Consider the following 18,635-nt stretch of genomic DNA (forward strand, 5'->3'; position numbering starts at 1 on the left):
GGAGTCAATTTTCCCCATATACTTTAGGCATTAAAGAGCCTTTGAGGTGGCCAAGATGGGGTTTTAACCTACAGCGATCATTTAGACCACCTCTAGTGCAAGCCACCATTTTGGTAAAGAAGTTGAAGTGGGCACTAGGGAGGAACTGCTACCCTGAGATCTGCTAAGGCTCCAAATGACAACTATTATTAGCTAGTGCTAATTAAAGGGGCTGTACACCATCTTAGTGGCTAGTGCTTCAATGAACAATCTCTCCTAACAGCAATCAGCCGAACAGGAGGAAAGAAGTCATTGCTGATGATTTCAAATATTACTTAAAGCCATTTTAATCATCCTTTACTGCTAGAGATTTACTGCATTTGAAGAAGACTTTTGAAACACATCAAGAAACTTTTTGGGACACTTGGCCTTCACCAACACTAACAACGTTTTCTTGGAAATTAATGAGGACTTCACCTAAGGAGAGTGGGTGCTGTGCTACTCTACCATAATAAAAAAAAAATATGCTTCATTCTCTGACACTAAATCCACCAAAACATGCTCCTAAACATTAAAGTATCTTTCATGTAATGAGTTTTGTTGCCTTTTTCAACCAAAGGATTTTGTAATACACTTCATGTAAACTTCAATCCAAATTTTGACAAATGAAAGGTTTCCTGTGGAGGAAACATTGGCACATTAACACTCTCAGCATATTCAGGAAGTGAGTGTGTCTGTGACTCTGCGTGTCCTTAAATCTTAGCAATGATCAGCCAGTTGGATGATTTGAAGCAATGAGAAACACATCAGCTTGGGCAAGGTCAAATAAAGTAGACAACAAGCTCAAGGCAGAAAGATGACGAAACAGAGATAGCATTTCTATAACTTCTGCTCTTCCTTTATTTTGGATCTCCAACCTTAACAGGACCATTATTACCTCAAACAGGACATTCTTTGATTTATAGTTGTAATCCAATCATAAAGAAAAAATGGGACCTGTAACGCTGATACTTGATTTTGTTATGAAATAAAATGCCACAGTATTGAGATCCAGTTGCATGGAGCTGGAGTAAGCTACACGTTTTAATGAAAAAACGAAACTTATTTTAATGTATCTTACTCTGAAATATAACACCGCTGTTTAAATTATTCTGGAAACTGTATCTCACTTTGCGATCATAGAATGGAATTATAGAATGGAATTTTACTAAGGTTTTGCTAGGTGACTTGAGTGACAGCAACACAGCAAGCCAATCACAAAAACTATCAGGAAGCCAATCACAAAAACAGCGAATCCTAGTAAACCATTGGTTCAACTCTCACACTTGTGTATCCTTGACAGGGGTTCAGAGTGTTCATATGATATTCCTTTGTCTGCTGTTTTAACAAAATTACTAGCCGTTCAAAAAATCATCTCTAACCTAAAGTAACTGGTTCATTTTTTTTTTGCTCCCTTAGGATAAGAACCTGGCCTGAAGCTGAAACGTAATCAACAGAAAGGTTGTGATCCTGAGGCTGACCATCTCCAGTAACTGGACTAGAATAAATGATTTAAACTGGCCAATTAAGTGCATTAAATTACAGGTAGCAAGTTAATGCTTCACAACTGCAGGAACTGGTTTCATTGATTTATGGAAAGCATTAGCTCCAGTGATAAGTCATTTTAATATCTTATGAGCTTAAAATTGAAGAAAATACAAAGTGGAGAATATCTTCATTATAAGAGTATAATTTATTTAGTTAAATGATAGGTAAATTGTATTTTAGGTCTAAGCTACTAAAATTAAAGATTGAATTTTCAGCGATTGCATATTCATTATTAAATATCAGCTACAATAATTATTTTTTATCAGAATAATCTGGAGGTGTTCTGCCTCATTTTACAAATAAGTTAATTAAATATCCTGGAATTTTTTTGGGAAGTGCTTTAAACATCCATACATTTTTGGAGAGTTTTTAAGACTTCACCTACGCAGATATGCCTGTTAACCATACCAGGTAGCTAAAATCATCTGACCCTGCCTTGTTTCAGGGTAGAGGGGCAGGGAGTGGATTAGGGGTTAGGTGTAAAAAAAATGGTTTGTGGTTGTATAAACAATACAAACTATTAGCAAAAAGACAATAAATGCTATAGACCTGAATTAAATGTTCACTGGACCAGCTCATGCCAGTATATAAGTTGACCAGCTCACTGGTGCTACAGCCAGGCACTGGATCAATTTAGCCACCTGTAGGTTGACCAATTCTCTGGTGTCACTTGTCCATTTTGCTAGTGATACAACCACTGAATCATGTCAGATCTGCATTTAGGTTCACATTAAATTAAAGCAAGTCCTTTTTTTCTCTTATTCCTGGTAGAGTAAAATCACTCACCTTGCTCACAGTTCTTGCCACCAAATCGCAAAGGACATTCACAACTGTACGTATTCCATTTGTTCACACACTGTCCACCATTTTGACATATGTTTACATCACAGAAGTTCTTTTTAGCTGCGCACCCTGCAATCAGAAAAGGAAGTGGGTACTTACAATCACTCTTTCAACCCTTTTGGTAAATCCATTCTACCCTGACTTTTCCTGTTACATGGTGTCCATTTATTTTCCCTCTCAGAGGCATCTTTCCAACATGAGAAGAGCTCTCTAAATGCAAGGTCCTCTCAGCATACATAGGAAATGTCTGTGGTTATATTCAAATTATTGCAAATGACATTCTATTAACAGCAATAACAAAAGAGAAAATCTGTGGCAAGAGACATGGGAATGGAAATTCGTCTTGGTGGGGGGGTATCTCATCGTCTACTCTATTCGCACTGACCAATACCAAGTTCCATGTGAAGCCACCTGTTATTCACTGTGTCCAAAACAAACTTCTACTCCAGGCTGTGTTTGAGAGGAAATAAAGTATTCATCACAGTTTTCCTTTTATAAACTAGTCTTTTTTTTGCATACACCAGCACAGTCCATATATTCATTTCTTGTCTTGCTGTTCTAAGGCTACTATTAATAAAATATTCTGAGGAGCTGACAATTGTACACGTCCCAAAAGAACACAAGAGCTTTTGAAATAAGGGCCAAAATTTTCCGTTTGGCAGGTAGGCGGAGCAGGTGCTGACCCGGTTGGCTGTGGATACGACCACCACCCGCGATTGGGGCCGCACCGCCATTTTGTGTGGGTGAAAATCGGGAGTCTGAAGTTTGTGGCGGGCGTGTACAGACTATCAGGTCCAATGTTTTTAAAAAAAAGCCTGGCAGCCTCCTTTAGGCTGTTCGCTATGGCCAGCTGCAGGTGGTACCACAGGGAGTCTGCACAGCAGGCCAATGTTGAGGGAAGGCCCGAGGAGGAGGGCAGGCTGCAGGGTAGGCCAGCGGGGGGCTAATGTGTCTCTCAATTAATGTGCCTTGCTGCCCTGCTTGAGGGGGTGGCAGAGAGGTGGGAGGTGCTGGGTTCCCCAGGATGGGAGGAGGAGGCCCCCCCACATGATGAAGTGTGCCTGGGAGGAGGTGGCGGGGGTGGTGAGCTCCCGCGACGTGGTGCAGCACATCTGGATCCAGTGCCATAAGCGAATCAATGATTTGTTGCGCTCTGTAAGGGTAAGTACCATGTTGGTGTTGGGCATTTAACCACGCTGGGTGGACAAGCAGATAGTGACCATGCTTACATCAGCCTCGGTGGTTCATGAGAAGATGGGTTCTCCCTGCACCATATGTTGGTCTTGGTCACACATGACTAGTCTGGGGGAAACCTGCAGGAAATGCAGCTAGGCGCATACTCAGAACTCCAACACATATCCTATTCATGGTGATGAGATTGCGGAAGGGGAGCCTCGAGGTCTCGTGGCCAAGAGCCTTCAGCGCCGCACTTAGTTGCGCCTCCTTGCCATGGGAGTTAAGACCTTGTGTTTCTGAAAGTGATGGACGCAGAATGTGTCCAAGGTGGCTGTTGGGGGAGTGGGGTTGGGAGCAGCCATACTATATTTTTATGACTGATCAGCAGTAGCATGGAGGGGAGGTGCTGCAGGCCTGATATGGGCCATTATGGTTGGGGTGTGGTGTGCGCATGCACATGCAGAGTACATGTGCGATTAGCCCCAATGAATGATCTTCTCTGTTTTGCAGGAGAAAAATGTGCACAATGCTTATGAGCGTTTGCGCACTGGAGGCGGCCAGGCCCAGCTGGTGATATTGAGCCCTTTTGAGCAGGAGGCCCTGGAGCTTGAAAGACGCCATGTACTCAGGTCCACAGATGTCAGTGAAGCTGGGGTGGAGCGGCCAGGTATTTGAGATCCACAGTCACAACCGTTCTGTCTTCCCACCAACTAAAGTACTGATGACTGTTCAAATCGTTAATGTAGCAGCATTGCTCATTCACAGACTGATACAGTCAGACATGTGGGTCATAGACAAAGGTTCCTCGGCCCTTCGAAGGTGCGCATCTCTAGAACCTTACAAAGTCGCCTTATCCCATCCCATTTCTGACCACTATCCCCACGGCCTTGTATGCCATGGCATCACAACTACACATCCAAATACTTATTACATGTTAGGAGGGTTTCTGCGTCCACCACCCTTTCAGCCAGTGCATCCCACATAACTGTGTGCAAAAGTTCCTCATCATCTCACCTGTCAACCTCATGCCCTTTACCTTAAATAAATGCCACCAGATTACTCAACCCTCTGCCAAGGGGAAAAGTTGCTTTCTGTCCACCCTATCTATGCCCCTCATAATGTTATGAAGTTCAATAATGTCACTCGTCAATCTCCTGTGCTCCACGGCAAATATCACCAATCTATGCTATGTGTCCTCATTACTCCAACTCTCCAGGCCAGCATGCATCCTGGTCAGCGACCTCTGCACTCCAATCACATCCGTCCCATGAAGCGCTGATCACAACTGAACGCAGAAGTATAGCTGTGGCCTCAGCAGCGTTTTCTGCACTTGCAACATGACCTCCTTGTTCCTAAATTCTATTCCTTGGCTAATAAAGGCAAGTATGGCATTTACCTTCTTAAACGCCTTATATACCTGTGCCGCTACCTTAATGGGCCTGTCGACATGCCCAGCAAGGTCCCTCTAATTGTCCTTACTTTCCACGGTTCTACCATTCCTCGTGTATTCCTGTACATTGTTTGTCCTGTCCAAGTGCATCACCTCACACATCCACATAACATTCCATTAGGCATTCCCGAGGCCATCTGACCAGCCCATCTGTATCCACCTGTAATGTATGGCCCTCCTCCTTACTATTTGCCACCCCACCAATGTTCATCTCCTTAGGTTCTGGAAGGCTGAGCGCATTATGAGCCTGGGGGAAAGGGATGAAGCGTGTCACTGTGTGGACGCTAACTGATCCACTGTCCCTGTTGTTATTTTCAGCATAATCAGAGGCTGGTGACCAGGCTCCATGACAGATGCCCCCTCTCAGACCTGAGGGCCCTGAACCATTTCTGAGAGGCAGGCACCAGCACAGATACTAGCACATCCGTGGGAATTGTAACATCGGCTAGTGTCCCGGGGCACAGTGGAGAGGGCACTTCACAATCACTGGAGGAGATGGCAGAGACAGAGAGTGCCGATGGTGCCAGCAGCCAGAGGACTGCAGGGGACCAGGCACATGCTTAGTTGGTGCATGATGATGCGCCTCTGAAGTCGCCCACGACGCAGCAGCTGCAGGAAATGTGGCCGGGTGTGCGGGAGCACTGGAAGTGTTGCATGAAACTATGCTTCGCTTGATGTCCATGGTGGAGGAGTCCACTCGGAGCATGAGTGATGCCACGAGCCTCATGTCAGAGTGTCATGCTTTCTCCATGGAGAGAGTGGCGTCTCTCCTAGAGAGGGGCTTCCATGAGAACAACCAGCTTCTCTTAGGAATACATTCGGACCTGCAAGCCCTCACAGTGCCAGTGGCCTCAGCTGGTCATTGACAGTGTGGGAGATGGTCTGGGCACCAAGTGTCCCAGCTCAGTGCCTATCCATTTACGGTGAGCAGGGAGGTCCGAAGTGACCTCACATCGGCGCAGCAGCTGCCTGCCATCTCTGTGGGCTCCTCTCAGGGTGCTCCGGATGAGGGCAGCAGCTCCTCTGCCCCTCTGCCAGTGACTGATGCATCCGTTGAGGCTGCGACCATTGGGGAGATGTCAACTGCAGAACTGGTCACTCCCTCCCAGGCGAGGCCAGCACAGGCTCCACGGGCCAGAGGACGTCCACCAAGGTCAACAAGGCCAACAGGACCGCAGAGTCAGCAGGCTGTCTCACAAGCCACTCCGAGTGATGGGATGGCATCAAGACGTAGCACCCGCAAACGTAAGCATAAGGCACTTTAGGCACACCATGGGTTTCTCACTGGTGCTTTGTGTTGGCCCTAGATTAGGGAATATTTATTTTTTGCAGTTGTAAAAAAGGTTTGGATTCATTTTGTTGGACCTTATGATGGATCAAAATAAAATCCACATGTGTTGCCATGGCTGAGGGTGGCTCCTTTGTGCTGCATTTGTATGTTTTACAGACATGTCATCAGTGTTTGAGTGGACATTAAGGTTTATGTCCAAAGCCCTTAGTTGCAGCTGACGAAGTGGCAGTTGTAGCACTTAAGTGCCGAGTATGGAAGCGCCAGGCAAGGCTCGTCCTCCTGATCCATTTATGGGGAGCTAGCTGAAGGTTCGTTGGATTAAAGTCTCCCAGGTGTCCCTGCCTCCTTGGAGTAGTGCCGGGTCAGCAGTCAGCTCCTCATCATTGCCCTCTGCTTCCTCGTCCTCTGATTCAGTGCTGGACTCATTGTGAGCAGCCGCATCCACTGCTTCAATGTCTTCATCATCCACTGCGTCCCCCTTTTCCAGCACAAGATTGTGGAGAGTGCAGCACGCAACCACTATCACTGAGACACAATCTGGGTGGGGGTTATTGGAGTGCACCCCCGAGTGGTCCAGGCATCAGAAGTGCATCTTGAGAAGGGCAATGGTTTTCTCCACCACAGCCCTTGTGGAGGCGTGGCTCCTATTGTACCGCTGCTCAGCTTCTGTTCTTGGATGGTGGAGAGGCGTCATGAGCCACCTTTTGAGGGGATTATCCTGTCACCCAGCAGCCATCCATCCAGCTGGGCTACAGCACTGAAGAGCCCCGGCACCTGGGTGTGTCTGAGGATGTAGGCGTCATGGGAGCTGCCTGGGTACCTGCAGACTTGCAGAATCTGCATCCTGTGATCACATACTACCTGCACGCTCATGGAGTGGAAGCCCTTCCTGTTGACGAAGGCACTGGGCTCACCTGCTGGCGCCTTGATAGCCACATGTGTGCATTCTGTTGCGCCCCGGACGCAGGGGAAGCCAGCAGTGGCTGCGAAGCAGTGGCCTCTGGCTCGCTGTGCCTGACTTGCCAGGTCGCAGCGGAAGTGGATGAAGGTCAATGCCCATCTGAACAGAGCGTCTGTAATCATCTGACAGATGTAATGTACTGTCTCCCTTGACAATGAGAGCCTCCTTTGGCACTGCACCTCAGTCATACTGAAGTAGCTGCTTCTCTGCCGGTGTACCCTGGCAGCAGAATAGTGGCGTCATCTGCGGCCCCTTCCACCTTGGACTACCTCTTTGCCCTGCGCCCCTTGTGCCTGTACTCCCAAAGGTGGCTCCCATGGAGGCTGATTGTCCACTCCTGGCCTCCTCCTCATTCTAGCCCTCCTCTCCTCCTCAGAGGAGCTGCCTCCAGTGGAGATGTCAGAACCCATTCACAGGCTAAAGGGAGGCCTCCGGAAAGCTGCAGGCCCAATAAAGAGTACTGTCTGCAGAGTGCTGAGCTGAAGGTTAAAAGTACAGAGAAATCTGCTGGAATTCGTTCTGAACTGCTACAGATCACACAGGCAAGTTTTAAAAACTTTCTGCAATAAATACTTCACAGACCAGACTGACAACCCCACTGAGCCCTCTTATCCTGCCTGTGGATGAATTTTATTAAAAAGTCGCTTACCTGTCTGCCCATTGTGCCCGTGCGCCAAGCCGAAGATTGCACGGGCGCCTCAAATTTGCATTGATTGTCGAGTTAGGGGCCTAAACAAGCCCGTTAATTAATGGCGGGTGCGCTGACGTGCAGGGCCCACCCCCCTGTGCGTCACCCTGAAAATTCTGCCCAACAGGAAGGGCCATTTGGCCCAACAAGCCTCTCCACTGATAACTGATTTCAAACCCAACCTTGTCACCATACCTCTCAACTCTCTCTCTCTTCAGAAAAACTTCTACTTGCCACTTTGATCTCATTACACTATTCCATTTAAAGCCTTTCTCTTGGATCTTTTTCTACAAGTTAATCATCCTGGAGTTGAAAATCATTCCTCCTGACTTTCCTTATTCTAATATTTGAATTTATATCTTGTGTTCACAGTTAATTGAACCCTATCTGCAGGCAATAGAACGCCTATAACCTAATTATCATAAATAATTTAAAAATTCAAATTATGTACATGAGAAAAATCAAATGAATAACAAGCCTTCAAACAGATAATTAGGATAATTAGATTATTAGACAATAATCTAAACTTTTTTAATTACACACCCATCTCCATTAGAGCAGTAATAACATCAGTCATACAACAGCACATTACTGGTTAGATGTGTTTCTCCTCACCATTTATGATTTCACAGTAATGCATGAGCAAGTTGCACAGTGCAAGTTTCGATTACTTACCTGCAAGTGTACCATTATTGGCTATAAAACTAGCCATATCAAGTTGCTTACTGTCGATGGTCAAGTTTCTCATGCATCCCACAAATTCACGATTGCGCACTGGGAAGTCTTCAGGCAGATTGGGGACACCTCCAAGAAGTAAAGGACCAGTCAAATCCAAAGACCTAAAGAAGGCAAACAGATAATGTTATCCTAAAACACAAACTCTTTTGGTCAGTGCCACAGAATTTGGAGGGTGTTGGTGGGGGCCGGGGGGAAGAGGACTGAAAGCATAAACAATAGAGAGCTTAAAAAAATACAGATAGCCATTTCATCAGAATGATAGTTATAGTCCTTTCAATTATGCACTACGGTGGAAACTGAATGGCCATCAAGAAAGGACTGGACTACATTTGACTCTGGTGTTCTTTATATTTGAAAAGCTGGCTGTCCTTCACACATGAAGAATGGTCACCTGGGTGAACTACTAGAATTCCTTGACTTCTGCTGAACCATAATTCTGCAAGAATCAACGTGTGGAAGGGAGGAAGGGAGAAAACTGTCAAAAAGGGTAAAGTAAACTATGCTCTTGTACTTCTTGGCAATATTTTTTAAACATGTGAATAGCGTGGTTAAGTTTTTTGCTCATTAATTGAAGCAGAATATTTATTTTCATCCTTATTTTTGAAGAGTATATTATTTACTCTTGTCTTAATAACTGTAAATCTAAAAATCAGCGGATGAAGGTGTGGGCCTGCAGAGTTAGTTTGCACAGTGGGCCTTCAAGCTGTCAAATCACCATGGTTACATATCTCTATCCAGGAAAGGGAATATACAGACAGATATCAGGTGCTGCCCCACAAAAAGGGGGAAAAAAAATCAGAGGAAGAGTCACCAAGGTTGGTCTCCCAAATCTCTCCGTGTGTAATTAGTTATACAGCACCACTGATAGAACTGGGAACAGGTCTCCAGCCTAGCTACAGGTAAAGATGCAGGCAAACTATGGACAGATAAAAAATAAATTTAAATTATTTTTCTAATTAACTTCCATCTTTTGTAATGTTTAATAAAAATGGTGCATTTTCCTTTTAATAAAACTGGAGAATTTTGATTAAACCAAAATGATGAAATATTTTTAAATAAATAAATAATTTGATCTTACTTTTTTGATCCAGTCTGTGTTCCCTGAGCAGCACATGAATAGTTTCCAATACGGTTTCCAAATCGCACAGATACTGCAGTATCACAATCATCTACAGTAACTACTGCAACCTTTTCTCCTGATGGTCCATGAGGAATACCTAATCTGCCAATATTTGGCTAAACAAAAAAACAGATCACTTAATTTTTGTAGTGAAGCAATAGGAGTCATATTACCCATTTTTAATTACTCCTGACACATTGAGATATGAAACAGAACAATATGGATTCAGTGAACACGAGAATCATTTTACTTAAATATCACAATGTGTGTTTGGGCCTGCATTTCTCCACACAATTCTGGCTTGGCATCAAGGAAGGTATGAGCAATTGCAAATTGTTTTCCCAAGGACATATGGAGCAAAATCCATTGACAAGTTTCTCTAGTCTACGCTTGGAAACCTGCTGTCAAGAATGGCATTAACAGGAGACCTGGGCACCGAATGCTCCCTCCAGCTAAGAAACAGGTACACACATGGTGACCAAATGACAGCAGAACAGTTAACAATAAAACCCACCACAGCAATTTGTTTCCTTGGCTTCAAATGAAAAAGCAACATAAAGTTGCTTTAAATTTAAGTTTAAAAATGAAGAGGATTTACTGAAAACAAAACTCAACAGAAAAAAAAAGACTAGATTTAAGTATTTTATACATTGACAATTGTGCACAAAACCTCACTGACAATCCATTAAAAGACACCTGGATCTGGCAGAACGTGCCCATTGGGAAACACAAAACTCCATTAACAAGGGATGACTTATCAAAATCAGAGCTGCTTTTTAAAAGACATTGTGATTAGAGACCCACCAAGTTGCTTTGGGCAGCCAAGTTTTTGATGTACATGGTGAAGAATTTTCCCCCCATCGTGAGATGGGGGAGGTCCAGGAGCGGGTGCGCCTCACCATTTTATGTGTGCGGGGGGCGGGGGGGGGATTCCCTCAGCTGAGAATGTGCTCTTTTGCACATGCAGGTGAAAGAGCGCACTCCTCTCCCTAAGGCTAAGTGCTGCCTCAGGGAGATCAGCGCCAAATTTAAAAATGGTGAAGGGGCAAAAATAAAATTTCCCTGACATGTCCCCTCATGTGACAGTGTCACATGAGTTGGGACATGTCCATCACTTTTAATCAAGCTTTTATTAAATTTTTTAATCCTGTCCGTGGATGAAATTTCATGCTTTTTCTGAAGCCTGCCAGGGCTCCCGTCCTGCCTGCCAACCTTAAGGTTGGACGGGCAGGTCCATTAATTACTTCTTAAATGGCCTCAACCGGCTGTTAACAGGTCGGCGGGCGCACAGCTGATTCGGCTGCACCCCCGCCGACCTGAAAATTGAAATGACGCAGGGACGCCGGGAGTTCCATCTGACATCATCCTGCATCATTTTACGTGGCGGCGAGCTGGCCCCGCCCCTTGCTCTCAATATCCTGGGCATGGAAATCAAACACTTCAGACCAGTTCACTGAGTCAAATTTTTATTTACCCAATATGTAATACGTACTTTCATTCTAGGGACACATTCCAATTGCTGATTCCAAATTGTTTAGATGCAGGTTGGCAACATTCAAGACTTGGGACTTTCAAGTGTATACAAGGGTACTACTGATATTTAACTGGCTTAAACTGCAGATTAGTAGTGTAGAACATTAGCAAACTTGTTCATCTATCACCATACCCACTGGGGTACAAAGTTGCATGAAACCCACTGGGAAGAATTCCAAGATGCTTCACAGGTCTGTTACCAAACAAAATTTGATATTGAGCTGCAAAGAGGCAGGATCCAAGGAGCATCTTAGAGGAGGAGAGAGAAGTGCAGAGGTGGAGAGATTTAGGGAGGGAATTCTTGAATTCAGCTTGGCAGCTGGAAGTACATCCACTGATGATGGAGTGATTAAAATCAGAGGTGTGCAAGGGGGTCAGAATTGCCAGAGCGCAAATAAGGACATCAGAACTAAGAGGAGTAGACCATTCAGCCCTTCAAACCTGCTCACCATTCAATGAAATCACGGTTAATCTTCTACTTCAACAATATTTTCTTGCCCTATCCCTGTATCCCTTAATGTTTTTAATATGTAGAAATCTATTGATCTCAGTCCTGAACATACTCAACGACTGAGCCTCCACAGTCCCCTGGGGCAAAGAACTTCAAAGGTTCACCACCCTGAGTGAAGAAATTCCCCTTCATCTCAGTCCCAAATGGCCTGGCCCTTATTCTGAGACTGTGTCCCATGGTTCTAGACACCCCTAGACAAGGGAAACATCCTTCCCACATCTACCCTGTCAAGCCCTGTAAGAACTTTGTATGTTTGAATGAGATCACCTCTCATTCTTCTGAACTCCAGAGAATAAAGATGCAGTCCATTTAATCTTTGCTCAGATCCATCCCAGGAATTAATTTTGTGAACCTTTATTGCACTCCCTGTGTAGCAAGTATATCTTTCCTTAGGTAAGGAGACCAAAACTGCACACAATACCAGATGAGGCCTCACCAAGGCTTTATATAATTGCAATAAGTCATCTTTACTCCCATTCTTAAATCATCTTGTAATAAAGACCAACATAGTATTTGCCTTCTTAATTGCTTGCAGTACCTGCATGTTAGCTTTCAGTGACTCGTGAACAAGGACACCCAAGTCCATTTGAAGTTCAACACCTCCCAGCCTCTTACCATTTAAGAAATACTCTGTACTTTTGTTTTTCCTACCAAAGTGGATAACTTCACATTTCTCCGTATTGTATTCCATCTAACAATTTTTTGCCCATCGCTTAACCTCTCCAAATCCCCTTGAAGTATCTTTGCATTCTCCTCACAACTCTCACTTCCACCTAGTTTTATGTCATCTGCAAACTTGGAAATATTACATTCCCACATCCAAATCATTAATATAGATTGTGAACAGCTGGGGTCCAAGTACTGATCCTTGTGGTACCCCACCAGTCACAGCCTGCCAACCTGAAAATGATCCATTTACTACTACTCTCTGTTTTCTGTCTGTTAACCAGTTCTCAATCCATGCCAGTATATTAGCCCCAATCCCATGTACTCTAATTTTGTTTACTAACCTCTTTTGTGGGACCTTATCAAAAGTGTTCTGAAAATCTAAATATACCATATCCACTTATCTACTCTGCTAGTTACATCGTCAAAAAATTCCTAACAGGTTTGTTAAACATGATTTCCATTTCATAAATCCATGCTGACTCTGCCCCAATGCTGGCATTATTTTCCAAGTACCCTGTTATCACATCCTTTATTATAGAGTCCAGCATTTTCCCTACTACTGATGTCACGCTAACAGGTCTGTGGTTCCCTGTTTTCTCTCTCCCTCCTTTATTAAATAGTGGAGTTACGTTTGCCACCTTCCAATCTGCAGGAACCATTGCAGAGTCTATGCGATTTTGAAAGATGACCACCATATATCTAATATCTCTGTAGCCACCTCTTTCAACACTCTGGAATGTGGATCACCAGGTCCAGGTGAGTTATCTACTTTTAAGTCCCATTAATTTCTATGGTACTTATAAAAAAACTAATATTAATATCTTGCAGTTCCTTGTTTACACAAGTCCCTTGATTGTCCAATATTTCTGAAAGGTTTTTAGTATTTTCCTCCGTGAAGACAGACACAAAGTATTTGTTTAGTTTCTCTACCATTTCCTTATTCCCCATTACAAATTCCCTGACTCCACTTGTGATGGACCCACATTTGTTTTTTGCTAATCTTTCCTTCTTACATACCTATAGAAGTTTTTACAATCCCATTATTATATTTCTCGCTAGTTTACTCTCATATTTCTATCTTCTCTCACTTAATCTTTTTCTTGGTCCTCCTTTGCAGAATTCTAAAATTCTTAAGCTTACCCTTTGTTTTTGGCAACTTTCGGTGCCCCTTACTTTGATCTCACGCAATCCTTGATTTCTTTCGTTAGCCACGGTTGGAACTCTTTCCTTGCTGGGTTTTTGCTGCAAACTATGTATTTGTTCTTTAAATGTTAGCCATTGCTTATCTACCATCATACCTTTTAACATAGTTTCCCAATTTGCCCCTCATACCTTCATAGTTCCCTTTGTTTAAGGCCTTAGGCTGGAATTTTACAGTCCCTTCGCGACAGGGACAGGGCCATAAAATGCAGTGAGTCATTCTAAACTCCACTGACTTCTGCGGGAACGTAAAATCCTGCTGCCGTAAAATTCCACCCCTCGTCTCTGATTGAACGACATCACTTTCAAACTTAATGAAAAATTCTATCATATTATGGTTATTCTTCCTGAAAGGCTCCTTTACAACAAGGGTATTAATTAGCCCTTTCTCATTGCACAAAACTAGATCTAAAATAGCCCATTCTCTAGTTGGTTCCTCAATGTACTGCTCGAGAAAATCATCCTTCATACATTCCAAGAATTCCTCGTCCACAACATTAATGCTAATTAGGTTTACCCAGTCTATATGTGGATTGAATTTCCCCATGATTACTGTATCACTCGTTACACACACCTCTAATTTCCTGATTTATACTGTGATTTACATTACCACTGCTATTTGTTGGCCTATAAACAATTCTCACCAATGTTTTCTGTCCCTTGCTATTTCTTAGTTCTGCCCAAACTCATTCTATGTCTTGATCTTTAGAACCAAGATCATCTCTCACTACAGCACTAACGCCCTCTTTAATTAACAGAGCAACTTCACCACCTTTTCCCAGTTTCCTGTCCTTCCTGAATGTCACATACCCTTGGTTATTCAGATCCCAGCTGTGGTTTCCTTATAGCCACGTCTCTGTAATGGCTAACAGATTCATATCATACCAATGAATTTCTATTTGAGCTGCCAATTCATCTGTTTTATTGCAAATACTGTGGGAATTCAGATATAGGGCCCTTAATTCAGTTTTTTAAAATTGTTTTTGTACACTCTGGCCCGATCTGCTGGTACATTCTTTGCAATCACTGTCCCTTCCTAGCATGCTCTGATTACCATTACCTTCACTGCCATCTTGATCGGTTGCCTTGTCATTTCCCTTTAATTTACTCAATCTTCCCCTACATGATCCCTTCCCCCCCCCAGTCAGTTTGAAGCCCTCTCCACTTTCCTAGTTATATGACTTGCTAGAACATTGGCCCCAGAACGGTTAAAGTGCAGACCGTCCCAACGGTCCAGCTCCCACTTTCCCCAGTACAGGTGCCAGTGCCCCATGAATCAAAGCCCATTTCTCCCACACCAATCTTTTGCGCGATGCATTCATCTCTTTAATCTTATTTACCCTATGCCAATTTGCACGTGGCTCAGGTAATAATCTAGAGATTTTTTAAGTTTAAGGTTCTGCTTTCTAATTTAGTGCCTAGCTCCTTATAGTCTCTATGCAGAACCTCTTAGTTGGAGTCTTACCTATGTCATTGGAGGGTGGGAGTTCAAGGATTTTCTGTACAAATATCTTGCAAGGTTGTAGTTTAGAAGGAGATTACAGAGAAAGAGAGGACTGAGGCCAATGGAGGGATTTGAACGCAGGATGAGAATTTTAAAATTGAGATATTGCTCAACTGGGAGCCAATATAGGTGAACAGGACACGTACACACAATCTAAACATGCACACGCACATGTACACACACACGTACACACACACCCAAATTTTCCATTGAGGTATCCACTGCATCTATACAACCTCCCTCAGCCAGGAGGATGCTACAATTTCATCAACTGATAATTGGCAGGCAACAAAGTGAACTTATGGGGAAAATTCAAGTCCAACTGCTCAACTAAGTGATGAAACATTGCCCAACAGTGTTAAACTAAGCAACATCTACATTTGCGCAAGTTCCCCACCCAGTCACACATATTGTTGCTGGCTCAAAATCCTGGAACTCCCTCCCAAACAGCTCTGTGGGTGTACCTACATCACAAGGACTGCAGCGGGTCAAGGAAGTGGCTCACCATCACCTTTTCAAGGGCAACTGGGGATGGGCAATAAATACTTGTCTAACAAATGATGCACGCATTCTGTGAAAGAAAAAAACTTGAGACTGAAACCCACCACTATCTGTTCCAAGAACCATCACCTATGTACTCAGCCACACGGGATTAGGAAATTCTAATGCAGTTATACTTTGCACTAATTAGGAACTACCCTTTAACTGATCCTGTAAATACTACATTGCCGTGTTAATAAAATTTGCATATCAGGAATGATATTTTCTCACTGCATAACAAAGTCTACACCATATTCTTCAAACTTCAGCCACAGATGGTTGTTTTGATAGTATCATGAACATTCAATTTTTCCTTGAGTTCAGTGCCAATTTGTATAAATATTAAATCGTTAGCTAGCTCTGATTGCCTTTCCTGGTCTATAGAGTCAGTTCCTTTCATCCTTAAAACACTCATACATTTTAATCTGAAAAGGTTTATCCGGAATTGGTCCTTTTATTTGAAGTGCCCCTTGGCCTTTGCAATGCCATGTGATGTTTATTCAGTCTGTGACAATATCAATCAAATCCAAAACCTGCAGCTGTCTATACAGTGACTACAAGGCGTTACAGACGGGGCACAGATCTGAGGTGATTGGTAGAAAGATTAGAGGGGACATGAGGAAAAACTTCTTCACTCAGAGGGTGGTGGGTGTTTGGAACTCGCTGCCTCATTTGATGGTGGAGGCAGAAACCCTCAACTCATTTAAAAGTGCCTGGATCTGTACCTGAGGTGCTGTAACCTGCAAGGCCATGGATTGGGTGCTGGAAGATGGGATTAGAATGGGCAGTTAGTTATTTTATTTTTTTGTTTTTCATTCGATGCAGACACGGTAGGCTGAACGGCCTCTTCCTGTGCCATAACTTTTTTATGGTACAATATTTATTAGATAACACCAGCCTTAATAAACAGCCACAGCCAGGTTTTGGCTTCAATAATTCCATTTTCAGGTCAATGATCCACCAGTCCCAATTATTTGTGCTGAAGGTTTAATAAATTACAGCTCCTAGCATCGACAACTGCAGAAAATAAAGTAATGTAACAATTTCTTTTCCGATAAAAAGAGAACCAGAAACAGCAGAGAAGGCTTTAGCAGAACAATAACAGTGGCCATTTGCACATCATTGCTCTCAGAAAGGAACAACTGAAAGCAGAAACGTGAAAACACTGAGCAGCAAAAGATGGAAGTCTACAGCTGAGTCCAAGTGAAAGGGTTTTTAAGGAATATTTTAAAAGTCAGAAAGAGTTAGACAAAGGGGTTTGACAGAGAATTTCAACAACAATATGGTGGAATGGAGGGAACAAGTAGTTACCTAGGAATCAGAGAGGATCTGTGGCTGGAAAAGAAATGTGAAAACAGATGGATGTACAGAAGACTGTAGGAGACAACAATAGTCACCTATCTGGATCGGCTGAAGTTCAAAAATTGTTTGAAGTGGGGAAACCAATAAGGAGAGAATTGGACAGTCAATCTTTGAAGTGATTAAATGGTGGATTAGGGTCAACAGTTGGAAAGATATAGGGGCATAAACTGTCATGTTATAAAGGTCAAAAAATGCAGTCATGATAACAAATCAGATGTGCTGTAAGAAGAACACTAACTAAATCTCAACCCTTCTTTCCTCCTGAAGACGGTCCTTAAAATTTACCTCTTTGACCAAGCTAATACTGTGGCTCAGTGTTAAGCTTTGCTTCATAATGCTCCTGTGAAGTTCCTTGGAACATTGCATTACATTATAGGTGATATATAAATACAATTTGTTGTTGCTGTTGAGAACAAACAGGTCAGAGATTGAGCACAATAGATTTTGTCTGTGGGGGCAGCCAGCAAAGTTGACGCAGCCAGGGCCAGAGACATGTAGGTGTGATCAGGCAAAGTATAGCATTGAGTTTGCAAACATTATGCTGATGGAAATCTCAACTTGTCTTGATGCTGAACAGCTAAGAGAGTATAGCAACTGGCATTAAGCCTCTTTGTTAGTTTAATTATTATTATGGGTCAGGTCTTGCTGAAAAAATAACTATGTTAATGGCACACACATAAGGTATCAAAATTCAAATTAGCCAACAATTCGGGGGATCACATTAATGGTTTCCTGGCCTAACCACCCTGTTTTTTTAAGAAATTGCTGGATTTACACATGGATTGTCTACTAAAAACTTGCCACAAAACCTGGCCCAGAAATTGAACAGTTTAAAATATGGAATCTCATTCCTTCAGAACATTTGTTGAAGGGTCATTTGGACTCGAAACATTAACTGTGTTCCTCTCTGTAGATGCTGCCAGACCTGCTGAGTTTTTCCAGGTATTTTTGTTTTTGTTTTGGATTTCCAGCATCCGCAGTGTTTTGCTTTTATCTTAGGGTCTGATTTAGTAGCCGTTACTGAGACAATAGTGTAGAGTGATCGAGGTGGGAACTAAATATTCCAGGATGCTTGACTTTTAGAAAAGAAGGTGCAGTGGCCCTGATAATAAAGGATGAGAAAAAGGCAATAGTGCCCAGAAAATTAGGGTGGAGAGTCAGCATCGGTGCAGTCAAGAAATGACAAGGGAAGAAAAAACTGGTGGGAGTAGTTTACATGAAACAGTATAATCAGGATATTAGAGAAGCACATAACAAGGGTAAAGCAACAGTAATAGAGGGCTTTAATCTTCATATAGATTGGACAACAAACCAGATTGGTTAAAAAAAATTGCAGTACAAGTTCATGGGATGCATTCAAGACAGTTTTCCAGCACAATGTGTTGAATAACCAACTGAAGGACAGAATATTTTTGAACTAGCATTGTAAAATGAAATTGGGTTAATTAGTAATCTTACAGTGCAGGATCCTCTGGGGAAGAGT

At 43.0% G+C, this 18,635-nt stretch overlaps 1 protein-coding gene across 12 annotated transcripts in view; it reads right to left on the bottom strand.

Annotated features, from left to right (window-relative positions):
• The window catches only part of celsr1a (cadherin EGF LAG seven-pass G-type receptor 1a), a 360,335-nt gene that overhangs the window by 79,142 nt on the left and 262,558 nt on the right, over window positions 1-18,635 (bottom strand). For all 12 annotated transcript variants that reach the window (XM_041202840.1, XM_041202839.1, XM_041202836.1 and 9 more), the window contains 3 exons: window positions 9,792-9,949; window positions 8,651-8,814; window positions 2,353-2,478 (listed from right to left, as the gene is read on the bottom strand). In XM_041202840.1, the coding sequence (XP_041058774.1) occupies window positions 2,353-2,478; window positions 8,651-8,814; window positions 9,792-9,949 (448 nt within the window). The remainder of the gene's footprint in view (window positions 1-2,352; window positions 2,479-8,650; window positions 8,815-9,791; window positions 9,950-18,635) is intronic.

Source organism: Carcharodon carcharias, chromosome 13, assembly GCF_017639515.1.
Source record: "Carcharodon carcharias isolate sCarCar2 chromosome 13, sCarCar2.pri, whole genome shotgun sequence".
NCBI classification, from domain to species: Eukaryota; Metazoa; Chordata; class Chondrichthyes; order Lamniformes; family Lamnidae; genus Carcharodon; species Carcharodon carcharias.